Source organism: Lithobates pipiens, unplaced genomic scaffold (genome assembly GCF_037356315.1).
Source record: "Lithobates pipiens isolate NorthernLeopardFrog02 unplaced genomic scaffold, aLitPip1_a1.2 Scaffold_16, whole genome shotgun sequence".
Lineage (NCBI taxonomy): Eukaryota > Metazoa > Chordata > Amphibia > Anura > Ranidae > Lithobates > Lithobates pipiens.
The window spans coordinates 645,262,233-645,275,454 of NW_027507748.1; the positions used below are offsets into that span (position 1 = coordinate 645,262,233).

Genomic DNA, 13,222 nt, shown 5'->3' on the forward strand with positions numbered 1-13,222 from the left:
GATTGCCCCCTAGTGTTTAACCCCTTCCCTGCCAGTGTCATTCACACAGTAATCAGTGCATTTTTATAGCACTGATAGTTGTATAAATGACAGTGGTCCCAAAATAGTGTCAGAAGTGTCTGATGTGTCCGCCATAATGTCTCAGTCATGATAAAAATCACAGATCGCCGCCTTTACTAATAAAAAAAATTATAATAAAAATGCCATAAATCTATCCCCCATTTTGTAGACGCTATAACTTTTGCGCAAACCAATCAATATATACTTATTGTGAATTTGTTTACCAAAAATATGTAGAAGAATAGAAACTGAGGAAAACATTTTTTTTTTATATATATATATATTTTTTACAGTAAAAAGTAGAAAATATTGAATTTTTTTTTCAAAATTGGTGCTCTTTTTTTGTTTATAGCGAAAAAAATAAAAACCGCAGAGGTGATCAAATACCACCAAAATAAAACTCTATTTGTGGGAAAAAAGGACGTTTAATTTTGTTTTGGTGTAACGTCGCACGGCCGCGCAATTGTCAGTTAAAGCGACGCAGTGCCGAATCGCAAAAAGTGCTCTGGTCAGGGAGGGGGTAAAATCTCCTGGGCCTGAAGCGGTTAAAGAAAAATAACAGATTTACTGGCAGACTCAAGAGCAATAAAGCTATATAACGGTGGGGGGCTCGGGAAAACAAAAACAACTGTGTTAATGGTAGTGATAGCCTGCATCATGTGTGTCATTTTTTTATTTAGCAGATAGTTCCACTTTTTACCTACAGTATATACGGATAAATGTAATTTATGTATTAGAGAGTGATACAATTTACACATCTTGTTTTGCAGAAACATCGCTGAAATCCTCTAAAAGCAAGGTAAGTCTTTCTATAGCTATCATTGTGATCTAGTCCTAGCTATTGCTCTCCGGCAGAACATGCAGCCTGTGTGTATATGTCAGCTTCCATGTTCATCAAGAATGAAGCTATAGACTGAGATGAGTGGCTCCGTGTGATTCCTTCCAGTCATCAGCAGAGGATGAGACAGCCAGCAGAACGAATCTCAGCTTCTTCAACAATGGAACTCAGTCCTTCCATACACTGTTATTAGTATTAGAAGTTATGAGTATTATTTCAGCACCTGATTACATGTACATTACTCATTTCTGTGACTACATGCAAGGAGTAGGATTATTACGGTATATATGCTTAGAAATATATCATAAGGCCATCTGATGTATCTGCCTCTATCATGAGGATAGTCTTGTCTTTAGACCTGTTCTATTGTCAACAGAGTTTTAATGTGAATTTAAAAAATAACTTCTGCACCTACAAAATGAATTCCCCCATCTAAGTTTGCCGGCACTCCAACGTGTTGTGCACTAAAAGTAAGTGCAGCACTATAACTAACCTATTAAGTACACAATGGGGTTTATTTACTAAAGCTGGAAAGTGCAAAATCAGGCTCACTTCTGCATAGAAACCAATGAGCTTCTAACCCCAGCTTGTTCAAGTAGCCTCCCTGGCAGTATTCCCGAGCCTGGCTCGGGGGTAAGATTTAAATACCATAAGCGGTATTCCCGAGCCAGACTCAGGATCCCCTCGCATGATCCATGGAGGGGTTTACTTACCTTGTCCCCTGGATCCAGCGATGTCCCCCTGCTTTGATATGTGAGCCGTCCTCCGCTCGAATCTGTCACAGTTCTGGGCTCCGTTCCATGCGAGCGTTGCAACGCACAGGGACGGAGTTTGGCGCCAAATTCAAAAAGTAAAATACACAGCATAGATACAATACTGTAATCTGTAAGATTACAGTATACTGTATCAAATAATTACACATCCCCTTTGTCTGTCCCTAGCGCTTTGTCGAGTGTCCTGTATGCAGTTTTATATTATAAATACTATTCTTTATGCCTGGAAACTGGAGATTGTCCATCGCAACCAAAAAGTGTCAGTTTACATCAAAAGTGGTTATAGACCAGCTAGAAAACAGCGATAATAAATTAAAGACACTCGCAGAATTGAGCGATAGTAATTTGTGGGGAAATTCGTCATCAAACCCTAAGGGCCGGTTCACACTGCAGGCGCGGCGAGGCGTCTCCGACTTGCCTCGCCGCGACCTGCGGCGGCCTCGGCGGCGACTTGCAGATGACTTCTGTATAGAAGTCAATGCAAGTCGCCCCCGAAGTCGCCCAGAAGTAGTACAGGAACCTTTTTTCGGAGTCGGAGCGACTCGAGTCGCTCCTCTCAGAACGGTTCCATTGTACAGAACGGGGGCGACTTGCGGGAGCGAGGCGAGTCGTGTCGCCTCGCATCGCCCGCTGTGTGAACCGGCCCTAAAAGTAATGACAGCGACAATTCTGCAACTCAGCACATTTCAGTGTTTTTGATTTGATTACATTATTATATATATATATATATATATATATATATATATATATATATATATATATTATAATTTATGATTTGATGTTTCAAATTTTATCATACCCGGGATGTCTATTAGACTCTTGTTTGGACAGATTTAAGTGAATTATTTCTAAGAATTATAGGCCTACAATATAAAACGCCACATTTCCATGGAAAATAATTGTACCGCTTTCAGCACCTAAAATCTGAAATAATCATACCGCCAGGGAGGTTAAGCTTTGGTACTAAAACCTGGAAGCTTATTGGTTTCTATGCAGAAGTGAGCCTGATTTTGCACTTTCCAGCTTTAGTAAATAAACCCCATTGTGTACTTAAAAGTGGGGTATGCCTGTATACATAGAGTTGTGCATGCGAACCCCAGTTTACATTCCAGCACAATGTGTGCCAGGATGACTGCAGTCCTATACATGCGGAAGTGATGTCATCCCATACCATCAAGATGGCTGAAGACAGGAAGAAGGTGCCCGGGGGCCATCTAGGGGCCTCATGGGCTTCCGACCTTTGGAACAGAGGTAAGTACCATATTTATCGCTGTATAACATGCACATTCATTTTAAGAGGGAAGTTTCAAGAAAAAAAAATGGTGGACACACTTGATTGGGAATCATGGAAAAACAGTTCCTATGAATTCTACAACTTTATCATGTCCTCAGATGACCTTTCCTAGGATGCACAATGCTGTTTTCAGGCCCCTAGATTAGTCATTTAAATTGGGGTTTGGGATTGTTTCAAACAAGAATTAAACAGGAGCTATAGTTTTCTTTTTTCTTTTTAGAGGTACACATGAAAGAGGTTAGCTTAATGTAAAAGACCGTATGCAATATATGTTTAAAATCCTTTTTTTTGTTTTGTACCGTACATACATTTCATAATTTTATATATAAACCAAAGAAAGTTCAGAACGGATTAACCTGATTTACTTTGAACCCTATGGGAAAATTTGCCTCGGTGCGCAACCAATTCTGTTCGCGACCAGAGTCGTTTCACAAATTAAGTTTGTGTCAGTGGTCCTGTTCCACATGGCTGATTTTTACACTATGTAGTGTCACCACAGGAGGTAATTCTTGCAAGAGAAAAGCTAGAGATCATAATGGACAGGACTTTAGCCTATTACCAGGCATTCTGTTCTGCTGTAGGAGTAAAGCCGGCCATAGATGGTTCAAATCTCAGCCCATTCACAGGGACTGGCCGAGAGTTGCACCATCTATGGGCAGGCTGATTGTACCCAAATCGATCCATCGATCAACTTTGGTACAACCCAAATGTTGGATTTTTACATGCGATTATTGCAAAGCGGCTGTAGCCGCTATCAATAATCAATGTGTTCTCCCAGCAGAGACCGCTCCTCGTCCCTCCCCTGTTGGGAGAACACAATAGCTCCATGCGAGGGATTCCCCCAACACAGGGGAATCCAACGATTTGCTGCAGGAGAAAAATTGCATAATCTATGTCTTGCCTTACAATTCTCCACAGGGATTGTAAAATTATGTTGGTGAATAATTATGGGCATGCATAAGTATAACAAAGGAGTTTGGGGACATCCATAAGGACAGCATGGGTTTAATATTAATATGAGATAGCCATTTTAGCCCAGTCACTCTGGGAGTGTGTTTGAGAGTTGTATGTTCTCTTTAGAGTCTATAAAAAAAGAGCTTGTGACTATGAGCTAGGAGAGTTTGTCTCATACCATCACTAGAAGGCACCTCTCAAGATAAACCTCCCACCTTACTGCTAAGATGATATCACATCCAACCATGTCGAGTGAACCCCGTATGTCACCAGGCGTGACAGCTGGCTAACAGGCAGGACAGAAGCTACAGAATGTACAGTATATCCTGAGACAGAGCAAAAAGTAGCAGAGTCAGCAGGCAGATGGTCAGATCAGGTGCAGAAAACGGAGTCCAGGTTCCAGACTAGTAGAGAAAACAATGGCTGACAATAGTAGAACCGCTAATAAGCACAGACAAGCTGAGTACAAATGCAGCCCAGACCCAACCATTCAGAACAGAGATTTCAGACAAACATGAATCGGGAGTGTAAGAAGACAGACTACTGTGTTGAAAGCAGTCTACTTAAAGTTGTTGTAAAGGCACATTTTTTTTCCCCTATAAAAATAATAAACATGTTATACTTGCCTGCTCTGTTGCAGTGGTTTTGCACATAACAGCCCAGATGTGTAGTGTAGATGGACCTTGTTCCTGTCCTGGGCTGCTGTCTTTCTGATAGCCTCAAAAAGAATGCTCAGTAGATAACAAACCCAACGCAACATTTGTCGGAGCAGTGTGTTATCCTCACCAACAGTCAGAAAAAAGGTTGTGGGTTTTCCTAAACTTTAGTAAAGGCAAATAGACTGTGCACCTTGGGCAAAGTGCAGCTACTCCAGAGCTTAGTAAATCAGAAGAAGCTCTGCTAACTTCCATCATCCAATCACGTGCAAGCAAAAATGCTGTTTTTTTTAATCTTCCTTGCACGTGATTGGGTATTCTTTGCAAAGTGAAGCTTTACCTAATTTACTGAGCTCTGGAGCAACTGCAAAGTCTATTTGCCTTTAGTGCATCAACCCCCAAGTGTCAACTGCCACTTTCCTACTTAAAAACCTATGCACATACTTGTATTCTCCCAAATGAACTATTGTAATGCTTTAAATGTAGTTACATAATTAATCAGGTTGAAAAAAGACACAAGTCCATCTAGTTCAACCAAAAAAATACAATCCCATATACACAATCCTTCACCCACAGTTGATCCAGAGGAAGGCGAAAAACCCCAGCAAAGCATGCTCCAATTTGCTACAGCAGGGGAAAAAATTCCTTCCTGATCCCCCGAGAGGCAATTGGATATTCCCTGGATCAACTGTACCTATAAATGTTAGTACCCAGTTATATTATGTACATTTGGGAAAAAATCTAGGCCTTTTTTAAAGCTCTCTACTGAGCTTTTCAGAACCACCTCTGGAGGGAGTCTTTTCCACATTTTCACAGCTCTTACTGTGAAGAAACCCTTCCGTCAGCAGCTACAAACACTGTAGCTACTGACTTTTAATAAGCACTTATCATTCTAGGGTGCCCGCGATGTCGGTCGCCCGAAGCTGACTCGTCCCTTGGCTCTCGGGTCCCCGCGCCACCATTCAAAGTAAGGGAAACAGGCAGTGGAGCCTTGCGGCTTCACTGCCCCTTTCCTCCTGCACATGCGTAAGTCACGTGGCGCTTTGTGAATGGGGAGCGCTGTGTTGTGGGACACACACAGTTCCCACAACACACCGCGCCCCATTCACCAGAAGACAACGCGAGGAGGAGAAGACTGAAGATCACCACAGAATAGGAAGAGGCAGATTAGGATGATCTGCCTAGCAACAGCCATATCTGGTAAGTGAAAAAAATATTTTTTTACATTTTTTTGGAGCCTTTTTATACATTTTTTTAGGGTGGACCTCCCCTTTAAAGTGAATTACTCAACACCAAGTTCACTATATGGACCCCTTATGTATTTGAACATGTTGATCATATCCCCCTTTACTCCTTTTCTCAAGAGAGAATAAATATAGTCCCTTTAATGTTTTCTAATGAGCTGAGCTCCTCCATGCCTCTTATCAGTTTGGTTGCCCTTTTCTGCACTTTCTCCAGTTCCCTGATATCCTTTATGAAAACTGGTGGCAAAAACTGAACTGCATATTCCAGATGAGGTATGTACATTATTGGTTTTAATTGGGGAGGGCGTAATCTCTGGTTCATTATACTTTGCTCATGATCTACCAAAACCCCCAGATCCTTCTCCACCATTGATCAAGCAAAATATAAATTATATTCGAAAACGGACCCGTCTTCCAATTATGTAGGTCATATACAAGCCCAATGAGTCCTAATGCCCTGTACACACAACCAGTTTTCCTGTCGGAATAAACTCTGAATGTTTTTCCGATGAAGTTCAAACGGAATTCCTTTGAAACTGTCTTGCGCACACACGATCGCACCAAAGTCCGATCGCCAAGAACGTGGTGACGTACAACACATATGATGGGACTAGAAAAGGAAGTTCAATAGCCAGTAGCCAAGTAGCCAATAGCTTCCGTCTCGTACTTCAGGAATTGGTTCCATCGGAAATATTTAAAACATATTCTATTTCTAGGTCCATCAGAATTTTCAACATAAAAAGTCAGATGGGACATACACATGATTGGATTATACGATGAAACGCTCCCATCTGACTTTTTGTGTCGAACATTCCGCGTGTGTGTACGCGGCATAAGGCTTACCAAAATGAATAACCCTGATCTTCCCTATCCTGATCAGTCATTATTGCAATGTGGTAAAAATAAATGCCTATCATGCTGAAAACCCTGCTATGGGCCCCACATCAGCATTTAATCACAACAGGCTATCTATACTGCATATGATTTGCTGCAAAATGAAAGAGTTAAATATTCATGTATGTCTTGTCCACCAGACGTTGTTCTTCCTGCCTCTCTGGTCTAAAGTTCAATCCTAGCTATCAGATGAAGTTAAGGTGTGTGGTGGACATAAGAGTAGCATGTTCCTCATCTACAGAAACCATTGTAGGGCTATCAGAAAAGGTCCTGCAACCATCGCAGTTACTTGCAGCAACAAGACTGCTGACACTTGTAGCCTATGAATTTCACATTGGTCTGCTGACTTTGTAAGCACTGAGTAACCTCGGCTTAATACATGGAAAGGATCTACCAAAGCCCAACTTGCTTCCTCCATGCCTCCAATATCCATCTTAAACCACAGGGTACAAAGAGCTTCTCAGATTGAGCTCCATCACTATAACCTCCGCCGACTCCATCCCGGACATTTTAAAGAAAATAATAGCACACTTCTTTATTTAATCCTATGGGATTATTGCCCTTTACATTATTGTTTTTACATTTAACACATTTTATAAAATGCTTTGCGTCCTTAGCTAGAAGTTCTTTAAAAATACTATTATTAAATTATACGATAACGTATTGTATTGTATGACCCAGGCAAATGGGTTTGACTGGAAATTGCAAACTTAAAAGCATGAATTTTATCAATCATCCATCACCTGCTAGATAAAATGGTTCTACACCAAAGTGCTTTTTATTTTTGTACATTGTAAAATGTGCTCACTATGGTGATTATCAGCTAAAAGCGTTTGCCAGACGCCCACCTTATAGCGCAAAGGTCACCTAGTCTTCTCTTTTTGTGAAATATTTAGATATATGTCATACAAAAACTGTATTTCAGATCTGAGTAAGCTGAATCTCTACTGTTTCTTACATTTTTTTCAACTATGGAACTACAGTCCTTATGACAGGAACCACCATGGGCAATTAATAGAAAGCTGTGATATTCTCCTGTTGTACTTTGCTTGTGGTAGACCATAGCCGAGATCTGGCCACTGGAGTCAGAGAAATAAATCGTAGGTCAGCGAGGGATTCAGCATGTCTGGGTTGACCCTATTAGGGCTCATTCACACCTTGACGCAGTGTGCTGCAACACTCCCATTATTATGCATTGCAGCACGTTGTATTAAGCCAGGTACACGCAATGAGATTATCGGATAAATGATCATCCATTTTCTTTTGCATGCTAGTCTCCATATCGAAAATGAAGAGGTTACTAAAGTTACGTAAATTCGCATACAACAGAATACAAATTCAGAAGTGATGTAATGTATTTTCGGGTGAAAACTGTACTGATTACGCAAAAATTGTACAATCTGGTAATAATACGAGAACATTTTACGTGTTTGTCCTTTAATTTCGGAGGAACTGTCATGATCGGCTCTCGGAAGCTGTGTACTAACGATCAGATTATCACACGATTGCTTCAAAAGTGGTATTTTTCCTCCAATTTTCTGATTGTGTGTACTAGGCTTTAGTCAGTCCATTCTTTTTGAAAGGCTTTTGGCACACCTCAACATATGAAGAAATAAGTCCTGCATTATTTTATCAGTGCAAAACACCAAGTATATGCATTATATGCATTGTTGTGGGATATAACGTGTGTGTGCTTTGGAATGAACTTGGAATAACAATACACAGCATACAATAATATATCAGCACAACATGGATCTTCAAAATAATGTCCAAGAATTTTTTTTTTTTGCAGAAGTCACATCAGAGAAAAGAATTATGATGTTTTTCAGGGCCACTCAGGACCCCTTCATCAAGCCTGTCACATTGCTGATGAAGGGCCCTGCGTGGCCCCAAAACGTTGCAATTCTTTGCTGTGATGTGATCACTTTAATGAACTGTGTCCAATTAGGGAGATTTTCCCACTGCCCCTGATAAATTGGTAAAGCAGGGGTTCCACTGGACCTAAAATTGTTTTGAAGGGTTCCCTGGGGGTGTAAAGTTTGAGAATGGCTGCTCTAAAGTGAGGGAATCTCAGGCTGTAGCCAGAATAACCAAAACCATTGTGCCCACTACAGGATTTCCCCTCTTTTCCTGTTCTAGTGTCAACCCAAAATGTGGGATTTTCTCTTCTTTCAAGTTTGATGATGGCAGTAAACAGGGCAAATACAAAGGGTGATTCTCTCTAGTGGGGATACAGACAGTGAACAAAATCTGACAAGAGTTCTAATCCCTATCCACTCTATCCAAAATGAAAATAAAAAGTTTTGCCTTCAGTTATACTTTATTAACTTTTTGTTGATACCAGTGGCGACTGGTGGCTGTTTTTTTTTGGGGGAGGGGGGCTGCAAACAACCACACACCCACCCCCTGCCCACTCTAGGTCAGCTGGTCAGCTGCAACCCCCCCCCCCCCCAATTTAGTCAGTCGATCGACTGGACATCCAGCCTGGCACTTACCTCATCTAGGTTGCGGGCAGGCAGCGGCTCCTGTGTCGGCAGACGATGGGCAGCAGCTCCTGCGCCCCGAGCTTACCCTTTTTGAAGCCTATAAGAGCCTCTGGCTCTAATCACGTGCTTAAAAAAAAAATACCCTGCCATTGGAATCCATGGTCCGGTGCCTTGCATGTAGATCAGGGGGCCGGACGCATGGATGGGAGGGGCGGCGCCTATGCCCCCCTAATCGACAGGTCGCCACTGGTTGATACCGGTTTCCGGTTGGCAGTTGCCCACTCATTACAAAGCACATCTCCAGGAATGTGTGCGATAGGAATACTCTACTTGATTATGAGTTACAGTAAGGCACTTTATGTTGGAGCCCTATAAAGAAATATTAGGTACATGCAATGCTATTCCATTTCAATGGCACCCCAATACACCTATATTTCAATGTACTGTACCACCACATTGTGGTGAATAGACTGCCTCAGCATAATTTGTGATAATATATTAAATGGTAAACAGTGAATGCAGCTATTGTAATACTATTTCCTTGAGCGGCGGTAAGCTAGGTGCATAGCTAATTTGCCCATATGATAATCAGATTTTTGGGGACATGAATACAAATACAAAGAATTGAGTAAGTTACTAATTTAGGGTGCATTCCTGCCCACGATCACATACATGCATTGCACAGCCCTACTTTTCATCCCAGCTATTGCGGTATAAAAGCACAAATAAGGTTTTTGTTTGGCTCTACAATAGTAGGCCACATGGTAACAGGCAAGCTGCTTTCTAAAACCATCACTGTGTAAGAAAATGTGGTAAGCTTTGCAGATTAGTTTCTCTAATGCCCTTCCAGCAAAGCAGAGCTGATTACCTCTGGTGACATTGTCAAGTGGCTTAAAGAAACCACGGCACTGATTCTATAAAAAAATGGAAATGAATCGATTGCCGCTGGTTAAGCCGTAGCTCAGTAGTAGAGCCTGTTCTCCCAGCGGCAGCTTCCTTCTTAAGCGATATTAATGCAGAGAAATAAGGAATTATTCCGTAGCCGCATTCTGAAATGCATGCTGGTTTTATGACACTTAATTAGACAGGAAAGGTCACTTTCTAACCTCTTCATGGCTGCCAGGTTCACCTTGCTTGAAGCCAGATGCCAGTCAACTAGCTAAATACACAGATAAAATACATACAAGGGCTTGTTCATACCAGCCGCTGAATTGCAATGCTGAGGCTGGTGTGCAGTGTAGTCCAGCCAGACTAGTGCAGTGTTGTATCGATGATACCTGCAAATCGCACTGTTCACTTCACTTTTTTATTATTATTATTATTAACTTTATTAAAATGTTACATTTACGAAAACTGGAGAGTGCAAAATCTGGAGAAGCTGTGCATTGTAGCCAATCAGCTTCTAACTTCAGCTTGTTCTTTTTGGCTTCATGCACACTGGAGCTCATAAACTGCAGTTTATTGGAGTTTGTGCGTTTTTTTTTAAAAGCCCATAAACTCCACTCTATGTTAGCCTATGTGTCCATGCACATATGGACGTTTTTTAGCTTTAATGAGCAGTGGAGTTTATAGGCTTTTTTCTGAACGCCAGAAATTTGCGTTCAAAGTGCCATTTTTCACCGCCAAAAAACGGCAAACGCAAATAAACGCTTACAAACGCTCATAAACACGCGTTAATTAATGTTTGGCATTCTATTTTTTCAATGCATTGTGGGAGTTTGGAATGCACTGTGGGATTTGTGGAATTGAGTGTCCTCTGTGTATTTTTATTGAAAACGCCCATAAACGCTAACGCTAATAAACGCTCATAAACGCTAGTACAAAAGGCTGTTAAAAGCATGTTTTTCAACCAGCGCTTTCTGCCAGCAATCTGGCGCCAAGAAAAAGCTTTTTTGAGCTTCAGTGTGCATGGAGCCTTAAGCTTGACAATAAAACCTGGAAGCTGATTGGTCTCTCTGCAGAGCTGCACCAGATTTTGCACTCTCTAGTTTTAGTAAATCAATCCCACAGTGAAATTTCATATAGTTCTATCGGCTGGCATGGAGTAACCCCTGCCTCACTGCTAAAAAGTACTGCTGGCAGTACTTTTTTTCAGCGGACACCGCCCGCACACAACTTGCAGTGGTGTAAACTGGGCACAACAGAGACCAGGCATTTCTCCTTGTCTTGTGGGGGGAGGGGGGGTGGAATAGTCGCCCAATGCGGTCCCACCATACCTGGTGTGAATGGACCCTCAAGGATTTGTATTTCTCTCTATCCAGTCTTATGATTTACACAGTCTGTCACACAGTACAACCATGTCTGGGAGAGCAGGAGACCTGATTTTTTAACTGCCACAGTTAAGGAGGATCTTCAGTCATATGTGCCAAAAACAAAAGTTAGCAGCTACAAAAATATGTAGCTGACAGCTTTTAATAAATAGACATTTACCTGTCCAAGGATCCAGCACCATTGTCACTCTTCATTGGTCTTCAAGGTCCCTGGCGCAGGCATCTTAACTGTGGGCATCTGGCTATGACTTCTTGCGGCTGCACAGCTAGATGCCCACTGCACAAGCATGAGCCATGCTGCACTTTGTGAATGGAGCAGCTGCCTTCTGGCACCTATGACATGTCCCAGAAGGCTGCAGACATGGAGGGGGCAGGAGAACTTCCACTCAGATCGTTCTGATAGAACTAGGAGCTGTCTGTCAACCCCCCCCAAAAAAAAAAATACTGATGGGCCGGTTGGGCTGGGTGGCGGGAAGGATTTGTGGGGGGATCGTTTTTTAAGGAGGAGGAAGAGCGGAACTTTCCACTTTAGGTAGAACTTACAGGTCTTGTCCCTCCCCTATACTGTGGCTGAACAGTACAAAGAAACAGAAAAATGAGCTCATATGTGAGTTGCCATTCTCCTCATATCAGCATGCTCCTTGTTAAGACATGGGCACTGCAACATAACTGACTCCTTGTGCTGCCCTGCTCCCCAAGTCTGAGCTCTGTTGTACAGTGGATTGCAAGAGGCTGATGCCAAGGCAGATTAAGGTAATTACACTGCTTGGATTCAAAAAATAATAATAAATTAATACTGTATTTATGAATACAGAGCCAAACTGATTTGCCTTTTATATATATGTGAGCGTTAGAAATGAGGAATGAACCTCTTGTTTTCCTTGATTTACAGAAGTTGTAAACATAGGGTCACTATGGGAAATCAAATAAGGGGAAAGGGGAGGGATGTTACAGCACCCTAAATACATAAAAAGATAAATGTGGTTTAGCATGGCTCAGTAGGCATGGCTAAATCCATGTAATTATGCCCCGTGTTTAAATGGGAACTAAAGATAAAAATGCCTACCTCTGTTCCAACACCTGTGACGTCCATTGCTAGCCTCTTCTCCTAGGCCTCTTTCAGATGATGGTCTTCAGCCACCTTGAATGGCAAAGGATGACATCACATGAGTGCAGTCATCCCAGCACATAGGCAGAGTTCCAGAATGTAAGCTGAGCTTTGCATACAGAGTGGTGTCAGCCCTGCCCAGTTGTAATTTGCTAAACTACTGAATCCCACCCACTGTTCTCATCTCCACAACATAGGGACTGACTGTTCTGCACCCCAGCATAGGAACTAGAAGATCTAATTGCACTCCTTTAGATAACAAATAAAATGTTCACATTACACAGGACAGCTCTGACAAGATAAACAGGTATTTTTTGCACAGATATAACATCTATTATATCCGATCAACCAGTATGTTCCTTTTAAGGTAAGGGAGGGTTATAACACCTGTCATGTTTTTTAGCATCTTCCATTGAGGAAATTTCTTTTTACGTCCTGTTCCAAAGCTGCAACAAAAAGTGAGAAAATCCCTGGTAGTCACCTACCTAAGTCACCAGGATGTCCTCACTGATTTCCCTTCTATTCCTGTTCTAGTGACCCCTCAAAATTTGGGAATTTCTTCCACTTCCCATGGTAACGGTCACAGGACACTTAGAGGCGGTGAATCTCCCTAACAAGCAAAAAAAAACTGACTGTGCTCTTTCG

At 41.8% G+C, this 13,222-nt stretch overlaps 1 protein-coding gene across 4 annotated transcripts in view; it reads left to right on the forward strand.

Annotated features, from left to right (window-relative positions):
* ELMOD1 (ELMO domain containing 1) overlaps positions 1–13,222 on the forward strand; it is a 204,686-nt gene that overhangs the window by 132,056 nt on the left and 59,408 nt on the right. For all 4 annotated transcript variants that reach the window (XM_077484322.1, XM_077484326.1, XM_077484323.1 and 1 more), the window contains one exon: positions 831–859. In XM_077484322.1, the coding sequence (XP_077340448.1) occupies positions 831–859 (29 nt within the window). The remainder of the gene's footprint in view (positions 1–830; positions 860–13,222) is intronic.